The sequence below is a fragment of the Cucurbita pepo genome, chromosome LG05 (genome assembly GCF_002806865.2).
Source record: "Cucurbita pepo subsp. pepo cultivar mu-cu-16 chromosome LG05, ASM280686v2, whole genome shotgun sequence".
Lineage (NCBI taxonomy): Eukaryota > Viridiplantae > Streptophyta > Magnoliopsida > Cucurbitales > Cucurbitaceae > Cucurbita > Cucurbita pepo.
In genome coordinates, this window is record NC_036642.1 from 10,087,604 (window position 1) to 10,112,432 (window position 24,829).

At 36.3% G+C, this 24,829-nt stretch overlaps 5 protein-coding genes, 1 long non-coding RNA gene and 4 other non-coding genes across 14 annotated transcripts; 9 read left to right on the forward strand and 1 right to left on the reverse strand.

Moving 5' to 3' along the window:
* The first annotated feature begins 19 nt into the window (after positions 1-19).
* On the forward strand, positions 20-1,055 carry LOC111795692 (vascular-related unknown protein 1). The gene is made up of 3 exons (XM_023678247.1): positions 20-390; positions 462-515; positions 671-1,055. The coding sequence occupies exons 1-3, from the start codon at positions 67-69 to the stop codon at positions 794-796; spliced, it is 504 nt and encodes a 167-aa protein (XP_023534015.1). The 5' UTR covers positions 20-66; the 3' UTR covers positions 797-1,055.
* A 5,382-nt stretch (positions 1,056-6,437) lies between these two features.
* On the forward strand, positions 6,438-10,290 carry LOC111795772 (syntaxin-132-like). Of its 4 annotated transcripts, XM_023678347.1 has the most exons (14): positions 6,455-6,531; positions 6,814-6,849; positions 7,192-7,305; positions 7,393-7,449; positions 7,515-7,575; positions 8,270-8,358; positions 8,466-8,539; positions 8,625-8,667; positions 9,078-9,138; positions 9,276-9,304; positions 9,392-9,469; positions 9,566-9,646; positions 9,720-9,785; positions 10,026-10,290. In XM_023678347.1, exons 2-14 carry the CDS (start codon positions 6,823-6,825, stop codon positions 10,176-10,178), a joined length of 933 nt encoding a protein of 310 aa, XP_023534115.1. In that variant the 5' UTR covers positions 6,455-6,531; positions 6,814-6,822; the 3' UTR covers positions 10,179-10,290. The 4 variants fall into 4 exon arrangements, with proteins under 4 accessions (XP_023534114.1, XP_023534116.1, XP_023534117.1 ...); XM_023678346.1 differs by having other exon boundaries at positions 6,438-6,849; XM_023678348.1 differs by having other exon boundaries at positions 6,438-6,849; positions 9,279-9,304.
* A 240-nt stretch (positions 10,291-10,530) lies between these two features.
* On the reverse strand, positions 10,531-12,887 carry LOC111795771 (isocitrate lyase-like). The gene is made up of 3 exons (XM_023678345.1): positions 12,498-12,887; positions 10,819-12,421; positions 10,531-10,749 (listed from the first exon to the last, which is right to left on the reverse strand). Exons 1-3 carry the CDS (start codon positions 12,525-12,527, stop codon positions 10,652-10,654), a joined length of 1,731 nt encoding a protein of 576 aa, XP_023534113.1. The 5' UTR covers positions 12,528-12,887; the 3' UTR covers positions 10,531-10,651.
* A 1,368-nt stretch (positions 12,888-14,255) lies between these two features.
* On the forward strand, positions 14,256-16,229 carry LOC111794352 (APO protein 4, mitochondrial). The gene is made up of 2 exons (XM_023676310.1): positions 14,256-14,860; positions 15,238-16,229. Exons 1-2 carry the CDS (start codon positions 14,610-14,612, stop codon positions 16,007-16,009), a joined length of 1,023 nt encoding a protein of 340 aa, XP_023532078.1. The 5' UTR covers positions 14,256-14,609; the 3' UTR covers positions 16,010-16,229.
* A 2,938-nt stretch (positions 16,230-19,167) lies between these two features.
* On the forward strand, positions 19,168-20,965 carry LOC111794712 (peroxidase 3-like). 2 transcript variants are annotated; one of them, XM_023676825.1, is made up of 5 exons: positions 19,168-19,304; positions 19,388-19,685; positions 19,749-19,940; positions 20,082-20,244; positions 20,324-20,965. In XM_023676825.1, the coding sequence occupies exons 2-5, from the start codon at positions 19,467-19,469 to the stop codon at positions 20,734-20,736; spliced, it is 987 nt and encodes a 328-aa protein (XP_023532593.1). In that variant the 5' UTR covers positions 19,168-19,304; positions 19,388-19,466; the 3' UTR covers positions 20,737-20,965. The 2 variants fall into 2 exon arrangements, with proteins under 2 accessions (XP_023532593.1, XP_023532594.1); XM_023676826.1 differs by having other exon boundaries at positions 19,433-19,685.
* A 2,595-nt stretch (positions 20,966-23,560) lies between these two features.
* Positions 23,561-24,789, forward strand: LOC111794339. The gene is made up of 2 exons (XR_002815076.1): positions 23,561-23,666; positions 24,033-24,789. It is a non-coding gene; the product is annotated as an uncharacterized LOC111794339 (long non-coding RNA).
* Positions 23,772-23,869, forward strand: LOC111796285. Its single transcript, XR_002815330.1, has one exon. It is a non-coding gene; the product is annotated as a small nucleolar RNA Z157/R69/R10 (small nucleolar RNA).
* On the forward strand, positions 23,930-24,011 carry LOC111796288. Its single transcript, XR_002815333.1, has one exon. It is a non-coding gene; the product is annotated as a small nucleolar RNA R11/Z151 (small nucleolar RNA).
* Positions 24,117-24,228, forward strand: LOC111796289. Its single transcript, XR_002815334.1, has one exon. It is a non-coding gene; the product is annotated as a small nucleolar RNA Z152/R70/R12 (small nucleolar RNA).
* LOC111796296 lies at positions 24,309-24,434 on the forward strand. Its single transcript, XR_002815341.1, has one exon. It is a non-coding gene; the product is annotated as a small nucleolar RNA snoR80 (small nucleolar RNA).
* Positions 24,790-24,829: the final 40 nt, after the last annotated feature.

Genomic DNA, 24,829 nt, shown 5'->3' on the forward strand with positions numbered 1-24,829 from the left:
CTAAGCCCCCCCCCCCCCACCAATTTACAATATTCTCCTCCTCCCCCTTCATTTTCCACAAAATTCATGGAGAAATCTGTCAATTCATCCATCCAGCAATTCCCTCACCCACTCCCTTCCTTCTCCACCTCCTCCGCCGCCACCGCTGTCGAAGAAAGTGCCTGGACTGCCTATTTGGACGATCCCTCCGACGACGCCTACAGCCTCGCCACCTCCTCCTCCTTGCTCTCTGACGCCGCTTCTCACGCCGCTTACAAACTCTCCGCCTCTTCACCGCCTCTCTCCGACCACCTTAAAATCCCCAAAAAATTGTCTCTCAAGCCTAAAGCTCAGTTTTTTGTTGACACTTCTCTTGAAGATACCGCCAGCTCTCCCGATAATAGCCCCAAGGTGAATAAAAACAACAATTATTGTTATTATTATTTTTTAATTTGGCCTTGAAATCATGTCGTGTGTTCTAGGTTGCTGATTTTGGGCCGTTCGATGGGAATAATTATCGAAGAAAAAGCTCTCTGGTAACGTTACTTTTAATCTTGAACACGACTCTCTACCATCGTATGATGTTGTTCATTTTGAACATAAACTTTCATGACTTTGCTTTTTACTCCGAATTTTTTTTTTCTTTTTCGCTCTTTTGTTTCTGAGAAGATTTCTTTGTTTTATGGGACAGGGAAATGGGAGGAAAATGGGAGAGAAATATAGAGATCATGAAATGAAGACTCATGAATATACGGACTTGAAAAAGAGAGGATTATGCTTGGTCCCTTTGTCCATGTTGGCCAATTACTTGGGTTAACCACGATCTTACTCGTACTAGTGTGCAGCCAATTCAAACATAGTTCAACAGATAGATCATCGACTTCCATTTCAAAGATGCGTGGTTCGATCTTTCACTGAAGCTCAAAAAAAAAAAAAAAAAAAACCGTGTGTATATGATAGTGAAAATTATAGTATTTTCGTTGTAATCAACAACTACCCATCTGGGTTTTACAAGCACGACTTTCTTAGTCGGCTTATATTCAATAGGTAAGTTTAATTTCATCTTGAATTACTAATTTAGAACTTCAATAGTAAAATTTTAAATTATCAAATGATAAAAAATTAATTTTGTTGGGGAAAAAGATAATTAATATAATTATTTAGGCAAATGGGGTAATTATAAAATTTAGGCTCAATTATAGCCCTATGATGATGGTTGGTCCAAAATTCGAATTAGCGTGAAAGTAAGGTACCAAATTTTAATTAATTTTATTTTTCCAACTAAACGTGGGTCCCATTTCCACGACCAATCAGAGCGTTGAAACTCAGTGTTATGCACGATTCAAATAAAACGCCGTCTGGAATTACCTACCAAATCCCTTTTTATTTATTTATTTATTTATAAAATATTATGAAATTAATTCCGTAATAATAAATAAATAAATAAAATTTTAATATAGACTACTTTTTAAGATTGAAATAAAACAAAATAATATTTAAATGAGAGAGAATATTTATGCAATCCAAGGTAATAATTGCTCGTTTTTTTCTTTAAAATTACTCAATTTATTTATTTTTTAATTAATAAATTGTCGCTGGTTTTATGGAGCGTCAAATACCAAATCGAAATAATAATTCTTTAATAGATTGATTTATTTATTTTCTAATTTTGATTTATACTCAATCTCCTGCAGGCCTAAATATTATTATTATTTTTATTATTTTGTCTATTATCTTCTAATTATAATCATTTTAAATAATTATTTTGGCTCATTTTATTTATAGATTGCATCAAGTAATTAATAAGTCTTTGTTTAACTATTTATTTATTTATTTTATTAACAAAATAAATAATAATTGATTGGAAATACGCAGGCCAAGTAATTAAATGTGGCGTGCTTGTGCATGCATATTTCTTGAATTTAATTAAAAGGAATTAAAAGGAATAACTAACGATCTCGAGATAGTTCGAACCTATTCGAGTACGTGCTAGTAGACAATCAAACTTTTTCGGAGAAAATTAGGTTTTAGCCTCGTTGGTCTCTCATGCTCGTCACAATACGGGTTTCAACAAAGCAGATTTAGTCATTAGTAAAGCGGAAGTTAACCAACGTACTATCGTGAAAGTTATTTAAATGTCGTAACTTAAGACTCTAATAGTTGGAACCGTTCTATTCGTAGTTCGAGGACTAGTTGGTAGACTTTTTAGTTCTCTTTTTGGGTCTGCTAATATCTCTTAAATTCATATTTATATTTGGTTGGTTAAGTCATTAATTTTGAAAAATTATTCAGGTGGTTGCGTGATTCACTTTTAGCTTATAACATTTATTCTTTTAAATTATTTTCAACGTATTTTATCGCTCACGTTTTTTAAAATATTTCTCTCAAACATGACTCAATACTCGAGCATACGTCGACGTTGTCTATAAATCCAAAATTCTTACAACTGACTTGTTCACTAGGTTAGAACAAGTGTTACACAATTGATGTTTCGCTGCTTCAAGAGTGCGATTGTGACGATATATATATAACCATAACACAATGAATCAAACATGTTTCAAATAATACACACATAAATGTGTCGGTGAAGATTTTAACATAAATAAGTTATGTCGGCAAATCTCATTGATATTAAATCGAAAAGAAAACAATATTTCAAAACTTTACCTTTTTTTCAACTCTTAAACCAACCCGTTTTGAGTTTGAAAATAAATCAAGAGAATTTTGATTGATTTAACTCGAGACGATGACGATGAATTTGGTTGGAAAAAATAATGCGTCTAGAACGGATTAAGTTAAAAGGCAGCTAGATTTTAGATTTATAAACATTGATCCTGGTTCACTAATGTCACATCAAAGTGTCACAAATGGTTAATATGGTTGCCACTTTTAAGACCATTATTAAATATCAGTTAATCACCAACTTAATTAGATAAGCCCTTTTGTTATCAAGTTTGGTGATCCATCCCTTACTCAGACTTTCAATCACGATCACGATGTGATTTACATTACTTAATCTTTCGATAAGATTAGTTGAAAATCAAGACTCGTATGTTGTAATAGTCTAAGTCCATTGTTAATAGATACTGTTCGTTTTGATCTGTTACATATCATCGTTGTCTCTAAATATACGTAATTGACAAATAATTTTTCTAATTTTGACGTATCGAGTAAACATTCTTTATAAACATGTTGAAAACTAGAAATAATATAGAATAAACATAGTATTTAACAAATTTATTTCTTTATATTCAATGATAAATAGCTACGAGTGACGTTGTCGTAATCTCATTAAATAATTTTTTACGATAAAAAAACATTAGGGTCCACCGTTCTCCAAATGTGCAAAATAATGGTTAGGGTTTGGCATATAATTGTGTTTAAATAAGTGAATCAAACCAAATAATGTGTGTGAATAGATACTTAGTGGGGTATTATTTGATTAATTATCATAGTTTTTGGATTAGAGAGTTGTGGGAGCCAATCATTAATTAAAGCTTGTCCCTTAATTGTTGTATTTATTTCTATAAGATTATTCATAGTCACGCCTTAATTAATACTCCAATTTCTTTTAATCATCTCAATTTCTTTCAAAGCATGAACTATTTAATTAAGTAAATTTGAAATTAAAAAAAATTCAACTAAATTTATTGGTTTAAATAAGGAGTCAACTTAATTTTTAATCTCAAATATGAAAAAAAAAATTAAAAATATGTCATCAAACCCTTTCATTTTATTTTTAATTGTTTGACTACAAATTATGAACGTTTAACTTTTTAATTAAAAATACACGGCAATAAACGCCAATTATTATTGAGCTGAAGAAGTATATTAATTGGGGTAAAATGAATATTTTTAAATCTATTAAATGGTTGGAAATTATTATTGAGCTATTAATTTGTTTAATATAAATATACGTCGTCACTAAATTATTATTATATTGCAGTGACTTTTTATTTTATTTTATTTTATTTTATATCTTTTCGTTCTCCCTCCTCCATCTATAGTCGACATAATGGCCTTTGTATTTCTTCGTGGAACAAACCGATAGAAACAACAGACCTCGACATTAATATGATATTATCAACTCGATGGAGAAAATCTAAGGTTTTTTTTTTTTTTTTTTTAAATTTAATTAATAAAGAAATAAAGAATCTAAATAATTGAAACCAACCAACCTCAATTAATTTTTTTTTATTAACATGCCTAAAAAAATATATCGTAATTTATGGAGTTAAACTTGTAGATTTAATAATAATTTTTAATATATATATGTTTAGGAAGAATTTAATATTTTAGTGAAAAATAAATTAAAATAGATGTCGGTTGAGCACCGCATTGGGGAAGGAAATTTTGAGCTGCCATGGGAATCTTTCTTTTTTGGCATTTTGGTCGGTATGTCTGTTAATTGACTTTAAAAAAAAATTAAAAAATTAAAAAATTAAAAAATTAAAAAAATAAAAGAAACCCGTGAGCATATGGCAAGAATTAAGAGGCTAATCATCATTAAACTGCATGGTTAATTTTATTTAAATTTAAAACCCACTATATCCCATGAATTCGGCCTTCCTTTTCTCCCAGTATTTATTTAATATTCTTTCTTTAAAAAAATATATATATAATGTTTACTAAACCATGTGCTCCTAATTTTAATTATAATGTTCATACATCTTTTTTTTTCTTTTGCTTTTTGTATAAACAATTCCTTCGATTCTATTCTTTCCAATTACCCTAACATTTGTTTGTGGTTGTTGAGAGGAATTTAAAATATTTTACTTTTTTTTTTTATAAATATATTTAAGTATTTTTAAAATATGCTATTTAGCTGTGTTTCAAAAATTTCAATAATATATTTAAATTAAAAAAAATTCTTTATTTCAAAAATATCCTTAAACTTTAAAATATTTTATTAATACCAATTTTTTAAAATTTTATGGGTATTTTTAAAACGTGGGTACGAGTATTTTTTAATTTTTTAAAAAAGTATACAAGTATTTTTGAAAAGAAGCTCAATAATTTACGAATTAGTTATCTTATATATAATAATAAGAGAATTAAATTTATAATTTGGGAATAGGTTCGGTCTAACCCCTTCCATTAACGAAATTTTCCTAGAATATAAATATTTTAAAGTTATAGAATAAAAAAATAAAATTCTCAAAATAAATAAATAAATAAAAACGCATGAAATGTGACGTCACATATTAAAAAAATATAGTCGTCATTTATAGGTTTTGAAAGAGTTTTGAAGCACCCATTCAAAATAATAATAATAATATCTTGGAAAGTCTGATAAATGAATTTAATTATCTAAAGTTTTTTTTTCTAATTCTTAAAATAATAATTTATTTTTTCCATAATTTATTTATTTATTTTAATTTTGATCTCAAAATTGTCTTAGTAGAAAAAAAAATCTCTTAATTTCTTATTAGTGGAATGGGCAACTTTTTATAAAGTTAAAACTTTAATTTATTATCTCATATTTATTAAATAAAAAATATTTTTATCAATTTAAATGTATTCAACTAATTAATTATTAAAAAAAATTTTTTTTTTCCTATTTTCCGGCCCGTTTCCATATCCATGTAAAAGCCCTTTGGGCTTTTACATTCTGAATTTGGGCTGCTGAGTTTTAGGCCCAAATATGTTTTATAAGACCGTGCCGTACAATTAAGGAAAGTAATAATAAAAAAAAGATTTGTTAAAGAAATTTTGATAGAATTAATATTTTAAACAGATTAATTTGTCTGTTATTATTATGACATAGTTTCCAATTGAAATATGTCATTATTTATTTTGCATAAAAGAAAATGTCATTTTTGCTTTGATTTTTTCTTAATTTTGGGATATTATTATAATTTTTTTTATTTCATTTAGAATAATTATAATTTTTTATTTAAACTGTAATTTTTTAAATTCAGTGTTTCTTATTGCGACGGTAATTAACATTGAGGTGTAATTTAATGATGTAAAATTATACTCGAAATACGTTGATTTTATGAGAACTATTTGAGGGACTCGACCCAACGCCTAGCACGTGGCCCAATCACTAATTGACTAAGTGAAACGACCTGATCGTGCAAGGTCGAAGCCACCCAAACCCAATACGATCGAAACCTTAGTTGTGACTTGGTTCTATTCATTTATGTCGGTTAGGCAGGACCAAACTAGTTCGATTCAGTTTGGTGTACATTTTTCCTGAAATTTGAGTCAAAACACTAAAAACTCTTGCTAAAATCTTTTGATCGTACCTATGCATTGAAGCGTGTGTGGAAAGCACCTCATGGACATTAGATTTCCATTATTTGATACAGATTCTATTTCAGAAAATATTAGTGAATTATGTGCAAATCAAATAAAATGGACTACCGATTATCTGGTCTTATAATGATAATAGGTACATCCGCTATATATATATATATATATATAAAAAGTCGCGAATCAAAAGGGTACGAATAACAAACCTGAAAGGTATAAATTGCAGCTTGAACAACAAACCATTGTTCTTGAAGGCCAAATTGCAGAAGAAAAACGAAGCCAGTTCTCGCAAAGGTATAAATGGATTGTAACGTAATCGCTTTCCTCTGTGCTCTGTTCTATCTTCTATCTGTGTGGGGGCTGTCCCTTGCTTGACATCTCTGGCCTGGTATGGTCAAAATAGTTGAAATCAACGTTCAAACATAATAAATTTCTTCCCCAATTTCCCTCCCTTTTCAATCTTTGATTGGTTCAACCATCATTTGCTTCCATTTTGTGATTGTATTGTATACTATTATTGATTGTATTGTATACTTTGATCTCCCCTCCCTATTTCCCTCTTTTTTTCTTTGCGAGGTTGGGATTATGATCGTCATGAACAACTCGATTACGGTAATTTGTTCTTTCATTTGTGTGTTTCCTGTCATTTTTAGGGATTGAATCGAGTGGATTTTGAATCTTTGGGCTCTGTGTTCCATTAGGGCTTTTGGGATTTTGTTTGAGTTTATGATTTTGGTTGTCTCATGTCATAGTTTATTTTCCAGAATTGCAGCTTTTGAGAGGATTTCCACTTTTTCTTTAAATTCGAAAGATTCTCAAATTGATTGGTTCAAATTCTAAAAACTTGTTTCAATCCAGATCTTGTTATTAGTTCTTCTAAATTTAGTTGAAGTTGGTCGACTATTCAACTAATCAAAGATCTTTACTGACATGTTGTCGTGTTCTTTATCTAAGGAACCATTCCTCCGTGATGCCAAATGTCAAGCTTCAGAAGAAACTGATCTTGAGAATGGAACGCAAGTTGTGGAAAGCAATTCTGACTTTGAAATGGAGGCATTCAATAAGCAGGTGTACTCATTGAGTAATTTCATTTTATTTCCCCCTTTGTACAGTCATCCTTCTAGTTTTCACTTCTTTTGCCTACTTTAAATTCAGATTCAAGAGATTGAGATACAAGTAGATAAGCTTTCTGGACGTCTTGTTAACTTAAAGGTACGTACAGTCACCTTGTTTCATAAATCTATGGATTAGGATGAACCGAATGCTTATGACTGCAGAATTTGCTAAGGGATGCTAATAAGGAATCAAAATCTGTTACAAAAGCGTCGGAGATGATAGGTAAATGTTTCTTCTAATCTTAAGTCGAGTACCAGACCAGAGAGCCGGTGAGCTGAACTTTCAAAAGCATAGGAGATAATAGATACTTTTGACTTTTGAAGTTCTTAACTATGAGTTTGGTTCCACTATAACCGTCCAAGCTCATCACTAGCAGATATTGTCCTTTTTGGACTTTTCCTTTCGAGTTTTCCTTCAAAGTTTCTAAAATGTATCTACTAGGGAGAGGTTTTCACACCTTTATAAAAAATGCTTCGATCTCCTCCCCAACCGATGTGGAATCTCACAATTCACCCCCTTCGGGGCCAAGCGCCCTCACCAGTACTCGTTCCCTTCTCCAATCAATGTGGAACTCACCAATCCACCCCATGATGGCCAGCGTCCTTGCTAGCACACTGCCTCGTTGGCACATCGCCCGTTGTCTAGCTCTGATACCATTTGTAACGGCTCAAGTCTACCGCTAGCAGATATTATCGTCTTTGGGTTTTACCTTTCCTTTTGGGCTTCCCCTCAAGGTTTTTTAAAATGCGTATGCTAAGGACAGGTTTCCACACTCTTATAAAGAATGCTCCGTTCTCCTCCTCAACCGAGGTGGGATCTCACATCCACATTCCACAATTTTAGCTTTTTAGCATATATTTCAATTTTAGTGCCAAATTACATGATCTACTGGCTCTAAGGGTTCTTGTCATTCCAGTTATAAAGAAACGGATGGAGAAGTATATTAATGATGTGGGAAATATTGCACGCAATGTCAACGGGAAGCTACAAGTTATAACTGTAGATGTAATACTGAACTTGCTCCAAGATTTTCCAAATTTGTTATTGTTTTTTGTTGTTGGAGTTTACACTTCGATTTGAATAGCGATATTGATGAATTTTCCTGTCTCCAGATCTTACTCCTTAGGCAGATGCCTGGACGTCAGATGGGAACTGCCTCAGACAGAGCAAGAATGAACATGACAAAGTTCGTTGGCAGTAAAATGTTTTAACCTTGAATGTTTTGGAATGATTATGTTTCTTATTGTAGAGTTTGTTTCTTTGAATGGCAGTGTCTTGACAAAAAAGCTCAAGGAACTGATGATTGAATTCGAGGTACTCACCATTAGTAGATATTATCCGCTTTGGTCCGTTACATATCGCCGTTAGCTTCATGGTTTTAAAACGCGTCTATTAGACAGAGGTTCCTTATTAGGGTGTGGAAATATAATACTATTACAAATGGTATTAGACATCGAGCAATGTGCTAGCGAGGATACTGGGCCCCCAAGGGAGGTGGATTGTGAGATCCCACATCGATTGAGGAGGGGAACGAAACATTTCTTACAAGGGCGTGAAAATTTCTCCCTAGTAGACATGTTTAAAACCGTGAGGTTGACGGCGATACGTAATGGACAAAAGCGAACAATATCTGATAGCGGTGTACTTGAGGCTTTTACACTTGGAATTTCTCCTTGTAATGATCAGTATGATATTGATTTCCTTCTCCTCGAATCATGCTTCAGGCCCTTCGTGAAATAGTTCAGGACGAGTATCGTGAAGTCGTAGAAAGACGAGTGATTACAGGTTCAAAATGCTACAGTAACTAGATTGTCAAAATTGCTGGATATGACTGTTTGCGTGCTGAATACTTCCCCTCCATTGATGGCTTCGGCTAACCTTTTTTTCTGTTTTGAACTTTGTCATCATGTAACTTAATTCAGCAGTCACGGGTAGCAGTCCAGATGAGTTGGTAAGCTGAACTTTCAAGTTAAACATGAAATTTAAGAACAAACCGAAATTTTGTTGTTGCTGACCAGGATTTGAATGACCATATTAGGTGATTGATCACCTTATAGAAACTGGAATCAGTGAGCAAACGTTCCCAAATGCATTTGAACAAACGAGACAAGGGAAGGTACACATGATCGAACATTAATATGTACATAGCTTCGAACTTTACAAAAAAGTGCCTGCATTCTTTCCTAATTTTCTGATCTGTACACCGACGCAGGTCGTAAGTACCATGGACGAAATTCAAGAGCGACTCGATGCAGTGAAGGAGCTTGAGAAAAGGCTCTCGGAATTGCATCAGGTATGTATTTTCTCCGGAAGGTTAATGCAGGATTCTTATCAGTAGTCTGATGAGTTTCTCCTTTCTTGGTCAGATTTACCTGAAAACAGCAGCTTTAGTGGAGGGTCAAGCTAAACCTTTGGATAACATAGAAAATCAGGTTGGTTCTGTTCTTCCCTTCCATGCTTCCAACTCCCTTCCTTGTTCTTCCATTTAGAAATGCTTGCTGTTACAGTTTGCTTGCTAGCCACCCCCAACCCAATCTTGATTGTTTGCTACCTCAATTTGATCAGAACTAGAACCTTTATTTGCTCAACATTGCCTTCGTTTACATTAGTTTTCCGTGCACAAGTTTACAAAATTCTAATTGTTTTGAAACCTCAACTCCTTGTGGACATAGGGGAGGAACGCACAAGACCGCTCTCAGTCGAGGATCAAAGCAATCCAGGCGGTAAAGAACTTAGAGAAGGAATCAAGAAAAGGCGTGATGTACATAATCATCACAGTGCTGGTAGTAATAATCTTAAACCTCCTCCCAGCTGATCAGCCATGAAAAGAGTAACCGATGAAGATAACACCAGAAAGTGAACTCAGTTTCATTGCTAGAAGAATGTGGAAAACAAAACCTTCTTATATTATAAGAGTGTGAAAATCTCTTCCTAGCATATGCGTTTTAAAACTGTGAATCTACTAATGGTGGGCTTGAGCTGTTACAAATGGTATCAAAGCTAGACACCGAACAATATGCTAACGAGGACGCCAGCTCCCAAGGAAGTGGATTGTGAGATCGAAATATTCCTTGTAAAGGTGTGGAAACCTCCCTAATAGACGCATTTTAAGATGACGTTTGAAATTTGGATTATCTTGTCATAAACATGGAGATAGCTTTCTTGCAGAGAGGGAAATTGATCAAAAGGAGCAGTTCATACATATATGATATAAAGAAGCATGGACAGAGAATACAACAAAACAAGAGTGCAAAATGCAGGTACTTCAAATTAAAACTAAGCAGAGTATTGTTTTGGTTTACATTCTGGACTTGGCTACCACCACGTTCCCTCCTTCTCCAAGGTTCACCGCTCCTTCCCTCGTCCATGACTCCTTGAACTGCTCCTCCGTCACCCCTGTAAACTCAAAAAACACACATCAATTAGTTCCTACGAGTCGGAGAAAGTTAGAATTTAGTCCCTTACCTCGTCCCATGGCGGCGGTAGAAGAAATGCCGCCCTGAACTGTCTTCAGATACCGATCGTAGTAGTTAGCCCCAGACCATTTCTGATGAGCCAGTGTATCAACTCCATTGGCTCTCTCTTCCCTTTGAATTCTCTCAACATAAGCCAGCATTCCCCGCCTTGCATAATCTCTAGCAAACGTATCGATCACCAACGCATCCGCATGGAAACCTGCGAGCGTGATGAACTGCCAGCAGAACCCAAGCCTCGCAATCCTTGGAATGAACTCTTCCATCTCCTTGTCGCTCATTCCCGATGCATCCCAGTTGAAAGATGGCGAGAGGTTATAAGCCAACATCAATTCTGGGTGCACCGATTTCACCCCTTTTGCGAAACTGGTGCACTCCACCATGTCGGGGCTTGATGTTTCCATCCAGATTAGGTCCGCATGTGGTGCGAACGCCCAACCACGAACAATCGCCGCCATTACCGACCCTTTGAACCTGTAAAACCCTTCTCTGGTTCTTGGTAAATCCCAGTCCCAGAACAGATTTTTGAGCCCCAATTTCTCAACGATTTCCCTCCCCTGTTCGTTCGACAGGCATTTCTCGTAACTCGAATGGCTCATCCACTCGTCCAGCTTCCTTCTCTTTTCATTCTCTGTTGCGTTCATATTCATGATCGCGTCGGTCACGCATTCTGAGAATGTCTTCAATTGCGCCATGGAAATCCATTGATCTTCAAGCGCTTGAAGTTCCGCCCCTGTTTTTCCAGCCGCCATGGCTTCAGACAATGCCCCAGCTAAGCTCTTCCCTCTCAAATTAGGATTCGTTGCACCCAAAATGAACTGATGATCTCTACTATCGACGTTGGTTTGAATCAAAGTGGCACCGACGGCATCGGTTCGAGCCACGAGAACCGTCTCGACCCCCATCACGTCGAACTGTAATCGAGCTGCGACGAGCCGATTGATATGCTCGCTAACCGCCACCAGCACTTTTCCCGCCATATGCCCGCATTTCTTCGTCACCGAGGATTGATCCTCAATGTGAACACCGGCGGCACCGCGCTCCACAAATAGCTTGCAGAGCTTCACCGTGGCGGTGGTGCCACCGAAGCCGGTGTCCCCGTCGGCGATGATGGGTTTGAGATAGTCAACATAAGGGGTTTTCGCTCTCTCCTCTCGGCTCATACTCATCCTCGCCTCCCTCTGTTTCCGGTCGTGATACTGTTGAGCGAAGAACAGATGCTCGACCTTGTTCGGAACGGTGTCATATGGGTAATCGGCAAGGTCCGGACCTGGTTCGTTGGTGGAGGTATGGGTGGAAGAGCATTGCCAGCCGGAGACATAGATGGTGTCTAAATGCTTAGCCATCATCGTCACTTGAACAGGATCTAGAGCGCCAAATGTTCTCGACGCCGTGCCATTGGCTTGGTGGGTTTTGAGCGTCCGCCATAGTTTCTTGGCCAACTCGTTTGAGGCGTAGCTTTGTCTTAAGCTGCCGCGAAGTGACACCACGTCTTTGGCAGAGTACGGGCGTCGTGTTAGCTTGAACCTCTCTGAATTCCACCATGCCTGTACCTCTGCAACTTCCGCTTCGAATCTCCCTTCTTCTTCCATTATCTGTTCATCAAAAAATGTGGATTGTTAGTCTTAGTTAGAACCTGCATTGGGAATTTGAATCGAAATTGCAACGAACCATTGATGGAACAGAGAAGGATGCAGCCATGGGTAGAATTGAGTTACTCTGCTTTTGTGGGTTTTTCGACAATAACGAGAAGAAGCTTAGCTGAATGCAAGAGGTTGGATGGAAAGATTGTAGTTATAAGGAGTCTGATCAGATCCGTTTTGAGATCGGTAAAAGTGAAATAATTATCGTTATAGATAAGAAAAAGGAAGCCACGGAAACCAAGAAAGTTTAGGCTCAGCTCAATATGTTTTATCTCTTGTGCCATGTTCTATGGTTGCTTCGAAGTGAACACACATTTTGATTTTGGCTTGATTTTCATTGTTATCTTCTTCAGATGTCGATGAAAACTTGTACATTGTGCGGTGCATTTACAGGGCACGTAGGGATAACCCACCCGATACTAATAAATATTCTTCGATTTGGTTGATTACATATCGTTGTGTCTATTGGAAAAATGTTTTCACACTTTTACCAGACATGTTTCGTTTCCACTCCAATCAATGTGAGATTTCACAATCCACCTCCTTAGGGGCCAACGTACTCGTTGGCACACTGCACGATGTCTAACTTTATTATCTTTTATAAGAGTCCAAACCCACATTTAGTAGATATTGTCTCCTACGATTTTAAAACGCATTTACTTTGGAGATGGTCTAACACTACTCCGACCAATGAAAGAGTCTAGCACTACTCTAACCAATGTCTCGTACTGTCTAGTGACTGGCTCTGATACCATTTATAACAGCTCAAACTCACCACTAGTAGATATTGTTTTTCGCCCTTTATGTTTCGCCGTCAGCCTCACAGCTTTAAAACGTGCATGATAGGGAGAGGTTTTCACATTTTTATAAAAAAAGGTTTCATTCCCCTCTCGAATCTCCTTTGCTCTCCAATTAATACGAGATCTCACTGCACAGACTAGTTTATGGAAAAAATAAAACTACATGCAAGTTTATGTGGGTGTGGAATTGAGAATGGTTAGTGGAATTTCCGAGATGAAATCTAGTGATCCACGTGGTGGATCTATTTATCAACACGTGGATGTGTGATGTGTCGTAACAAGCGTGCAAAGAGGCAACCAATTAAATTTCCTATAATAAAGGCTTACGTTAGCCTAAAATTTGTAAGATTGTGATTTTCTTTTTGAATTAAAAAGTTAAGAATGAAATGGATAAGGTTAAAAAAATTATTGGATTAGGAATGGATAATTGATTAAAAATTAAAAATTAAAAAATTGAAATGGTGACGAGGATGTGGAAGAGGGAGGGTATTATGGGCCTGAGGCCTCGGGAGTTGTGAGAACCGTATTGGGCCCTTCAAATGGGCCCACAAAGTGGGCCATCTCAGATTGGGTTACACTTTTTAGCACTTCGAGGAATTTTTTATTTAATTATATTAATTAATAATATTATGATGTAAATTTTTCTACTTGTTTTAATAATAGCTAAAATTAATTAATTTAAAAGATTTAAATTAATTAATAAAAAAACAAAGATTAGTAAAATTTATGTGATAAATATGTAAAATCTTGAAATATAAAGAATAAATAAAAATTAAGTTAAAATATTATTTCTTTCCTTTTCTAACAAATTTAACTCATTTCCAATAAATTGTTTTTTCATTTAAAAAAATAAATAATAAAAAGCAAAAACAATTGTATAATTTTTGTATTTTTACAATATCAATAAGTTTGGTTCGGTTTAATTCTCGGTCATTCTCTAGCTTTTCAGAAACGGGAAAATAAATGCCGACCGAACCGGTCCAAGTTTTCCTCCTAACTCTGGTTCATTTTGGTGGTTGCCCTCGTCCCTGTCGCGCCTCCTCCTTTTCCCTTTCGATGTCTGGAACTGCAAATCTTCATTTTGATCTCATGATTGATGATTCTGCGACTTAATTCTTTCGAATCGTCTGTTGTTCTTCTCATCCGTTCAAATTTCTGTTCATCGGGCTTCTCTGTTAATTGGTTCCTCTTGTAATAGCACTCACTCCGTTGAATTCGAAGGCTTACTCTACACCCTTCTTGCTATGCGATTGGATTAAGATCTTAATTTATGCCTTCGAGTTTGTGGCTTATCATGCTCCTAAGATTCTGGAAATGTTAAGGCTTGCACCGGGAGAACTATGGCTTTTATGGCTCTTAGAAGGAAGTTGGGTGAGAATGTTGTGCAGGAATTCATGCTTCAACGATGCTATAGCTCTAAAGTCGACCTTAAGAAGCTCCGTCCGATGATTTTGAAGAGACTTCAAAATCGGGCCAATAACTATCCTATTAAGGGTATGATTCCAGTGGCACAGGAAGTCCTTGAAGCTAGGGCAAAGCTTATTCATGGAGTTTCCACTCTTCTCAAAACTTTTCCGGTTCTCTCTTGCAAGTAAGTCTCTTGGGAACCAATAATTTCTCATCTTTGTGTTATGATTCGTTTTCTTTTCATTTCTTTGTTCATCGTTTTTAATCTAAATTGCATATTGTTTGAACTCATCTATGTATTAGGGGAGTAACATTTTGTCAGAAATGTTGAGTGACCTTGATTTTCAGTAAGCTGAAGTGAGGTCAATGAATTCAGCAATTTACATTATGAGATGCTTATCTTGATATGCATGTTTGTGAACGCTGCTATTAAAACTCCTAGATTCATTGTATGCATCTGTTCTTTATGAAGTTTGCATTTGCCAATCTCAGCTATTAACATGAATACATGTTGTGAATTTTGCTTCTAAGACTTTTTGGGTCATTGTATAATTTCTGTAGATTTTGTCCAGAAGTATATGTTGGTGACAAAGGTCATCTAATACGAAGTTGCGGCGGTTACAAACATGGTGCGAAGAATCGAGTTCATGAATGGATCAGAGGTGATTTGAATGATATCCTTGTCCCTGTAGAATCATTTCACCTCCGTCACATGTTCCAAGATGTTATTAAACACGATGAGAGGTTCGACTTCGATCGTGTTCCAGCAGTTGTTGAGTTATGCTGGCAAGCTGGAGCCAATCCAAATGATGAGAATCTGTCTTCAAGCACTTGGAATTCAGATGGCGATGGCAATGGCAATGGCAGGGACGAACATTTGTCGAGTCATGAACTGATGGTTTTAGCAAATACAACTATCAGGGCATGGGAAACAGTTAGAACAGGCGTGCAAAAACTGTTAATGGTATATCCTACTAAGGTTTGTAAACACTGCTCAGAAGTTCATGTTGGGCCATCAGGACACAAGGCTAGACTTTGTGGAGTATTTAAATATGAGAGTTGGCGAGGATCCCACTTCTGGGAGAAGGCAGACGTAGATGATTTAGTTCCTCCAAAGAGTGTATGGCATCGGCGAGCACAAGATCCTCCCGTGCTCGTCGATGAAGGGAGGGATTACTATGGACACGCACCAGCAGTGCTGGCTCTTTGCTTACAGGCTGGTGCCATTGCACCCTCTAAGTATCATTGTATGATGAAAGTTCAAGGCTTATCACATCATAGTCAACTCAAGTGGAGCTTGCCCAATTCAGGACCTTCAGGTGATCATGGCTAATTTCCTTTATATTTTTTATTTTTAAAGCATATAGATAGAGAAACATGATATATTATCAAGCATGGAAACTTAAGAAGGTTACTGAAAAGCTTTGTAGCTCACAAAGTTCAATAATTTTGAACCTGAGATTATAGTTGGAACTTCATAAAGAATGTTTTGTAGAATCACCTTCATTCTTTTCATTAGAAACACAAGTAATGGGAGGCACTTTATGGATGAACTGTCTGTAAGATTTCTTAGTAGAAATCTTTGTACTAATCACTACTAAAGAATTCATAGGTCGGATGGAGATTCTGATTAACCCTTCCACAAGTGAGTATTATCTCGATTTAGTTTGGAATTTGGATTCAGTTCTTTGGAATTTAATCTACACCGACAGTTTAGTCATGTGAACTCGACTGATAGTTTTGCACCGTTGAATCTTTATAAGACAAAAAATGTGAAGTATTTTGAGTATATATCAGATGATGATTGTTTAATCATGTAATAGTTGTTATGATGTGATTAGAACTTAAGATGAAACCTTTTAGAGGGTCGAAAGAAGACCAAAAAGTGTTGTTCTTGTTTCTTAACCGTGGGGGTTTTCGTCTTTGTGCAAGTAAAGCTAAAGAGTGGCCGAAATCAATGTTTGGGAGCATGTTCTGCTGGCATAACATCACTTTTACTTTTCTTTTGTCCTTTCTAAATTCGTTCCTCTTTTTCTTTTTATTCCCATGAATGAATAATTTATTTACTATCTTTTCATTTTTAATATCGAGAGGCCCATGTGAGCAATTATCCTTCTATAACCAAGTTCATTGTTAACGGATATTAACAACTCAAGCTTACTGCTAACATATATTATCTACTTTGATCCATTACCCTCACGGTTTTAAAAAACACTTTGGACCCAACTTGTCGTTAACAGACATGAGGTTTCCACACCCCTTTTGGGAGCCCAACTCGGTGTCTGGCTCTGATATTATTTGTAATGCCCAAACCTACCGCTAACATATATTATTCACTTTGGCCCATTACATATCGTCGTTAGTCTCATAGTTTTAAAACGCGTCTGTTAGAGAGAAGTTTCCACATTCTTACAAGGAATGTTTTCTTCTCCTCTCTAACATATGCAGAATCTTACAACATGACTTTGAAAGGTTTAAATTTATGATTTCTACTCTAGTATCGTTTTTTTTTTCTTTTGAAAACATACTCTAATATCACATTAAATTACCTTCAAACTAGAAAACTAATGTATAAAGTAGAATGTAAACCATTCTTTATGCATGTTTTTACCGTGACCTTACATATAAGATAATCGTCCCAATATATCGACTGTGTTATGTCTCATGTAACGAAGAATATTAAGAATATATTTTTTTAAAAATAATTAACATGTCATATTCCATTAGCTTAGTTTTAGAAAGTAATCTAATGACATATTTAAGTGTGCCCAATTAGTTTATGAAGAAACATCGCCATTTTAAGGAAAAGAATTCAATTATACCAAATCCTACGTCTCAATATGCAAGAAATTCCATTGAATATCATATAGGCTTCAAGGCTTGGAACTACAATATCATTATCTTTCTAGACCTAATCTATTCTAATCAACGTTTCTTTCTTTATTCCATTTCTGGAACCATCTTTTTGTAAGGAAAGAAAGCATTTCTCGAGTTCCGGCATAAAGTTATTTTTTCTTCTCAAGCTCACTGCAAGCAAATATTGTCCGCTTTGACCCGTTATTTATCATTGTAAGCCTCACGGTTTTGGAACGTGTCTGGTAGGGAAATGTTTCCATACCGTTATAAAAAATGTTTCGTTTTCCTTTCCAACCGATATGGGATCTTACAATCCACTCTCTTTGAGGTCCTAGCATCCTCGCTGGTACACCGTATGGTATCTAGCTCTAATACTATTTGTAACAGCTCAAATCCACTGCTCGCAAATATTATCCGCTTTGGCCATTATGAATCGTTGTCAGTCTTACGGTTTTAAAACGCGTCTATTAGGGAGAGATTTTCAAACTTTTATAAATAATATTTCGTTCCTCTCTCCAACCGATGTAGGATCTCACATACCTTCTCTCGAACCACATGCTTTGGCCCTTAATTTTGCTCCGATGCTTCTGAATTCAAAGGTAGGAATCTTTGAGGGAGCTGTTTAATGGCTCATCATCTGCTTTTCCTCTGGTTTTGTATTGGCCACGCATGTGCCTTCCACACTCTTCAACCATTAGAACCAAGTCTAGTAATAATAAAACGATTTCTCTCTTTTTATGTCATTTGTAAGGCGGACCTCGTTTCTAGCTGCCATGCATAACGCAATTATTGCTTGAAAATTGTCTCATAACGTGTGCCTTGATCCCAGAGCAGGTGAGCCTTCCAAGTCGTTTCTTACTTTTACGCATTGTTTATGGTTGGGGTTGCAAACTTTAGTGACGCCTGCATTCAACAAACCCACCATCAATTATAAAGAAAACATCATTGAGGTTTTGTAATAGTCAAGACTGCTAGCAGATATTGTCTGTTTTGGCTCGTTATATTATCGCCGTCAGCCTTACAGTTGTAAAACGTGTCTACTAGGGAGAGGTTTCCACACCCTTGTAAGGAATGCTTCGTTCCCCTCTCCAACTGATGTGAGATCTCACAATTCACCCTCTCGGAGGTCCAGCATCTTCGTTGGCACACCGCCCGGTGACTGGCTCTGATACCATTTGTAACACCTCAAGCCCACTGCTCATAGATATTATCCGCCTTAGCCAGCTAATATCGCATCAGCCTCACGATTTCGAAACACGTCTACTAAATAGAGGTTTCAACACCCTTATAAAGAAGGTTTCATTCCCTGTGAGAGCTGAATGCAAAGTTTACGGGGTAAGTAACACATGAAGAGCCAGTTGGTTTTAGTGGTTGTTTTCACATCAATCCCTCAAAAATGGAGAGGTTCTTTTCTTTTTCTTCTCATTAGTATTTCAAACATGAGTAACCATAAATTTTTGTGAAGAATAATGGATGGATACATGGTGAATGTTATCTAAGAATTCTCTAGACAGGCCCTACATTTAGCTGGATTTAATTGTATGTGTTGAAATCATCTCTCTAAGTGGGCCACTGATCCTTGATTTAATGATAATCTTCGCTAACTACTGCTATTCTGTAAACAATTATATTCAGACTAAACAATGCCATTGCGTTAAGAAAAAGAGAAGGAATTTTGATTCTTTGCTGTGAGCACATTCTACCATTGAACAGTGGCATAATAAAAGGAGCCTGTTCCTGTTGTCCTACAAGGAATGTGCCTAACTAATCAGGTCTAGATTACTCTAAAACTCCACCTAGAATATATTTTAATTGTATTCCAACATTTTGCTCCTTGTCTTGTTTGTTTTGTTAGAGTATATAAGCCTCTTCCCTCTGTTATGGAATGCCAAGTAAACAGGTTGAAGACATACTAACAGAAGTAAATTCTGAGAATGAAAATGGGGCAGCTTACCTCTTTGGTGTTGGCCACTATAGTTTGTCTGATAGGCCTCATAGGCTCCACTCAAGCTCAATTGCAGCTTGGTTTCTATGCCAATAGCTGCCCAAACGCTGAGAAGATTGTGCTGGACTTTGTTCATCAGCATATCCATAATGCTCCTTCACTGGCGGCAACTTTCATTAGAATGCACTTCCATGATTGCTTCGTCAGGGTAAGGTTTCTTATCATTTCCATCTTGATCAGAATTCTCTCGTTTTGATGAGTTGCTTAACAGGGTTGTGATGCATCGGTTCTTATTAACACCACCTCAAATAACCAAGCTGAGAAGGATGCTCCTCCAAATCGAACACTCAGAGGCTTTGACTTCATTGATAGAGTTAAAAGCTTACTTGAAGCTGAATGCCCTGGAGTTGTGTCTTGTGCTGATGTTCTTTCCTTGGTTACTAGAGATACCATTGTAGCCACGGTAAGGATCCACACAAACCGATCGAATACTCTTTACTTTTTCAGTGTTCAAGCCTGTTATTACTCTGTTTTCTTGTCGAAAGATGAAAAAGAAAGCGACCCATTTTCCTTGTGTGATAGACATGTTCATCTCAATGTGCAGGGAGGTCCTTACTGGGAAGTTCCAACAGGGCGAAGGGATGGAGTGATCTCAAGGTCATCAGAAGCCACAGCCAACATTCCTCCACCATCTTCAAACTTCTCAAGACTCCAAACCCTTTTCGGAAACCAAGGCCTTGATGTTAAGGACTTAGTATTACTATCTGGTGAGTTAAAACTTGAAAAACTACTCATTTCTTCTCTCAGTACTTTTCTCAAACACCTTGCGTGCACTTATCACTACAGGCGCACACACAATCGGCATAGCCCATTGCTCATCATTCCGCAACCGACTCTACAACTTCACCGGCGTCGGTGACCAAGACCCCTCTCTGGACCCAAGATACGCCGCTAATCTCAAGGCCAACAAATGCAAAACTCCCACCGACAACAGCAAAGTGGAAATGGACCCAGGGAGTCGTAAAACATTTGACCTTAGCTACTACTCTCTTCTTCTCAAACGAAGGGGCCTTTTCCAATCCGATTCTGCTCTCACTAAAGACGCAACTTCATTGGGTCTAGTTCAGAAACTAGTCGAAGGACCCATTGAAGAGTTCTTCGCTGAATTTGCTGCAGCCATGGAGAAAATGGGTCGGATTAACGTGAAGACTGGTACTGAAGGCGAAATCAGAAAGCGATGCGGCGTGGTGAATAGTTAATCGGTTCATGGGTTGATGATCGTCTCTAAATCATAGTTCCTCTGATTTCTTGGCATAAGTTCGTGTGTGATGTGACCTTTGAATGATTTTGATTTAGAACTTTTAAGAGCTTTGGGAGATTTATGAATTGAATAATGGGAATTCCGCTGTAATGTTCCTTATTTTTCTTGTGGTGTTCATAAGATTCTGATTTGAATAAATTATCTGTGCATGAAAACAAACTTCATTATTGTTCTTCTTCGCCTTACCCTTTCCTCCAATGGGAGACGCAGCATTTTTTAAAATTCCTACTTTTAATTGGAAATAAAATAAAATAAATAGACGGTCGAGAATATTGACCTCGTGATGTAGTAGTAGTATGGTAGTTTAGACTCGGACCCTATCTCTTAAAGCTACACCACACCCCACGATCCTCGTATAGAACCTTATTAATTCTGAATTTGACTTCTCTTATATGAATGAATTACTTAAGACTTGTTGATAAATCGTTGAGTTGTGTCTGTCTTTGATCAGCACGATGAAATTAGTAGGAAAGAAAGAGTAATACACGAGGTCGGAAAGAAGTTCACTGATTAGGGAACAAAGTATGCGGTTCTAGAAAAATGCGATTGTGCTTTCTAATTTGCTTCAAGGTCCCTAGGACCATCGACTTTTCATATTGACTAGTTGTGAGGTCTTACATTGGTTAGAGAGGAGAATGAAACATTTCTTATAAGGGTGTGAATATCTCTCCCTGCGTTAGAAAATTGTGAGACTGACAGCAATACTTAATGGGCCAAAATGGATAATATCCACTAGCCGTGTTTGGGCGGTTACAAATGATATCAGAGCTGAACATCGAATGGTGTGCCAGCGAGACGCTGGACCCAAGGGTGACGAAGATACGTAACGGACGGACAATATTCACTAGCGGTGAGTTTGGGCTGTTACAAATGGTATTAGAGCTAAATACCAGTATACCAATGAGGATGTTGGGCCTCAACGGGTGGATCGTGAGATTCCACATCAGTTGGAGAGAGAAACGAAACATTGCTTATAAGGGTGTAGAAACCTCTCCCTAATAGATGCGGTTTAAAACTATGAGATTGACGATGAAATGTAACGAGTCAATGCGTACAATATCTACTAGCAGTGGGCGTGATCTCGTCTTTTAATCTTAATAGTATTATGCATAGATAATAGTATAACTCCAATCATGCCCAATATTTTTAAATTAGTAGAGATCTTTGTCTCTTTGATTACTCCATATTTTATTATTGTCACCTCAATTATTTTAAATATAAATCATAGACTTATTTTAAATATTAAGTGAAATGTTATAGATTCAAATATTTAATAGGAATAAATTCAATGATGATGGTAGTATTATTAGAGCTTCATATTCAATGCATCCCATTCATTTTATCATAAAGTACACAAATAATTAAGAAAAAATAATTTTATATGTTTAAAAAATGAATTGAGAATAAACAAGAGCCAATCAAATATTAGGGAGAGGAAAATAAATAATGTAAGCTTTTAATTTGTCACTCAATTATATTACTCAATTTGGGTCCCAACATTAACCACTCATCTTGCAACCTTTTCAATTCCTCTATAGACCAAACATCGCGCGTGTTTGTTCGACATGTGCTTTCAACAATCTTATCCACAGTTAAAATGAAAATGTCTCGAACAATTTTAATAATTATCAACTATTTTCATAGATTCGATTAGGTTTGATGCTCCCTTCCACCTTATAGGGAGGGAAAATATCGATTTTTAGGAGTCGAAAAGAAAGACGTAGTGACCCATCTATAACTCTGAGACGCGTTTTTTGTGCTTGTTAGTTATAGAGCGCGTACTTACCCTTTTTCTTTACGCAACTAATTTATTTAAATATGATACACTGGACCACGAAGGTTTCATTAAAATTAATAGGTTTAAATTTCTACCCATGTTTGAAATTTTGAATAGAGGTGTTATATGATTTGAGAATATGACTAATCGACTAACCAACCCAAATTATAAAGATTAGTTGTGTTAGATTTTTTTTGGTTTGGTTGGACTGCATTTTTTAAAAATTAAAAAATTCAGGTCGGTTCATGGTTTTTAGCGGAAACCCGATCAACTTGAAAATAAAAGCTACAGCTCAATTATGCTTTTAAGATTATTATAAATATTAAGAAACTTTGACTTTTGCAATTGATGTTAGAAATGTGTTGCGATTGAGAAGACGTTTGATATTTGCGTTTTATGATATTTTAGTTATTAATCATTTAACGTAATTTAAAGAATTTTTTAAATAACTAAACAACCCGACAAACCCAACTCCAAATTTGAGTCCGTGGGCCTCTTTTAATGGGCTAAATTACTAATGTTGAGGCCCAGCCCAGCTCTATGTTTGAGTACATGGGCCTTTTTTAATGGGCTAAATTACAAATGTTGAGGCCCAGCCCAGCTCGAAGTTGGAATCCATGAGCCTCTTTTAATGGGCTAAATTACTAATGTTGAGGCCCAGCCCAGCTCGAAGTTTGAGTCCATGAGCCTATTTTAATGGGCTAAATTACTAATGTTGAGGCTCAGCCCAGCTCGAAGTTTGAGTCCATGGGCCTCTTTTAATGGGCTAAATTACTAATGTTGAGGCCCAGCCTAGTTCGAAGTTTGAGTCCATGGGCCTATTTTAATGGGCTAAATTACAATTGTTGAGGCCCAGCCCAGCTCGAAGTTTGAGTCCATGGGCCTCTTTTAATGGGCTAAATTACTTATGTTGAGGCCCAGCCCAGTGCTGCGCCGATGAAATCAAGAAAAACCCTAAACTTGCCGATACGGGAAACCCTAATTTCTTAGTCGATGGCCTATAAATTCACCATTGAACCATGTTCATCACATCGTCGATTTCTCCATTGTTCTTTTCCCCACTGCAGTTCGAGTTTCCATTCAAACCGAAGGTCTTAGTGCATATCTTACTTTCTCATTCTGCGTAGTTTTCAAACCTTTGTTCTTTCTCCTTCAACTTCGATGCTCGTTTTCTTTTCATATTTTTTATCTGCGCCGAGGTGCTGTGATGATGCAATTTTCGTGGACTAGAGTTTCTGATCTGGGTCAATTCCTGGGATCTGATTAATATACCCTTGGCTGTCTGAGCACTCTCATGAATTTGGTAGAATCGTAGTTTTGTTTGATAATTTTTTAATTTCGTGTTCGATTATACGGGCTTATGATGATATTTCAAATAATCTTAGCGGATTTCAGTGAGTTTATCAATGATCTGACTGTTACACACACTGAAGCCTGTTTTATATGATTTAGTGTAGATTCGTTTGAATGTTTGTATAGGCCATTCATTCTTGTAGTATTCATATGCTTCCATTAGACGTATAGTTGATTCTGCTGAAGAAGAAGCAATGATGATTTTAAACACTTGGACGTGTTGTGGGCAGTGGCCATAACTTTTGATCGAGTTATGCCGTGAGCCTGTATATTAAACGACTTCTCCTTCCACTGAGCTTCTTTGTTTGATTTCATTTGGATTAGCATTTTGTTTGATATATAGGCATGGAGTTTTTAGGGGTCAGCACAATGCGTCCATTACCAATTCTGGGGGATTTTTTCAGTTCCTCTTGGCATAATGGCTCGGACGCAATATCAGTAATGTGGCCATCCTGATTGATGGTTAGCCTCAATCCCATTCAATCGTGGAAACACCTCAGACATTTTCACTTTAGGAGCTAACCTCTTCGAATCCCATTACTTCACACTTGCATTTTGTTCATCAATATGATCCATTGCTTGAAATTGCTAATTGAATCTGAGTTTTTTTTTTAATCTATTTTCCATTTTGGACTGAATGATTTCTCAACGAAGCATGGCAGAGATCGATAATTCATGTAAGATTCAGGTCAAGGATCGTGTCCTCGTTGCAGGCTTTCTTGGTGTCACTCTCGCTGTATCGTGACGTCCTTCTATTTAATTCTCAAGTTTTTTCAATAATTTGTAATTTATAATTTTTATTTATTTCCTCCATTGTAAGGATTATTGTTAATATCTAATAAAATTTATTATTTCTTTTAATTTTTCAACTAATTTTTTTTATCAATATTAAATTATAGTA

What these genes read in the sequence shown, in the direction of transcription:
- LOC111795692 (XM_023678247.1), top strand. Translation starts at nt 67, where the DNA reads ATGGAGAAATCTGTCAATTCATCCATCCAGCAATTCCCTCACCCACTC. An exon ending in CTCCCGATAATAGCCCCAAG is followed by an intron (nt 391 to 461) that starts GTGAATAAAAAC and finishes CGTGTGTTCTAG; the next exon opens with GTTGCTGATTTTGGGCCGTT. An exon ending in ATCGAAGAAAAAGCTCTCTG is followed by an intron (nt 516 to 670) that starts GTAACGTTACTT and finishes TTTATGGGACAG; the next exon opens with GGAAATGGGAGGAAAATGGG.
- LOC111795772 (XM_023678346.1), top strand. Translation starts at nt 6,823, where the DNA reads ATGATCGTCATGAACAACTCGATTACG. An exon ending in TGGAGGCATTCAATAAGCAG is followed by an intron (nt 7,306 to 7,392) that starts GTGTACTCATTG and finishes CTTTAAATTCAG; the next exon opens with ATTCAAGAGATTGAGATACA. An exon ending in GTAGCAGTCCAGATGAGTTG is followed by an intron (nt 9,305 to 9,391) that starts GTAAGCTGAACT and finishes TGACCATATTAG; the next exon opens with GTGATTGATCACCTTATAGA.
- LOC111795771 (XM_023678345.1), bottom strand. Translation starts at nt 12,527, where the DNA reads ATGGCTGCATCCTTCTCTGTTCCATCAATG. An exon ending in CCTTCTCTGTTCCATCAATG is followed by an intron (nt 12,422 to 12,497) that starts GTTCGTTGCAAT and finishes TTTGATGAACAG; the next exon opens with ATAATGGAAGAAGAAGGGAG. An exon ending in TACCGCCGCCATGGGACGAG is followed by an intron (nt 10,750 to 10,818) that starts GTAAGGGACTAA and finishes TTGAGTTTACAG; the next exon opens with GGGTGACGGAGGAGCAGTTC.
- LOC111794352 (XM_023676310.1), top strand. Translation starts at nt 14,610, where the DNA reads ATGGCTTTTATGGCTCTTAGAAGGAAGTTGGGTGAGAATGTTGTGCAG. An exon ending in TTTCCGGTTCTCTCTTGCAA is followed by an intron (nt 14,861 to 15,237) that starts GTAAGTCTCTTG and finishes TAATTTCTGTAG; the next exon opens with ATTTTGTCCAGAAGTATATG.
- LOC111794712 (XM_023676825.1), top strand. Translation starts at nt 19,467, where the DNA reads ATGAAAATGGGGCAGCTTACCTCTTTGGTGTTGGCCACTATAGTTTGT. An exon ending in GAGATACCATTGTAGCCACG is followed by an intron (nt 19,941 to 20,081) that starts GTAAGGATCCAC and finishes CTCAATGTGCAG; the next exon opens with GGAGGTCCTTACTGGGAAGT. An exon ending in GGACTTAGTATTACTATCTG is followed by an intron (nt 20,245 to 20,323) that starts GTGAGTTAAAAC and finishes TTATCACTACAG; the next exon opens with GCGCACACACAATCGGCATA.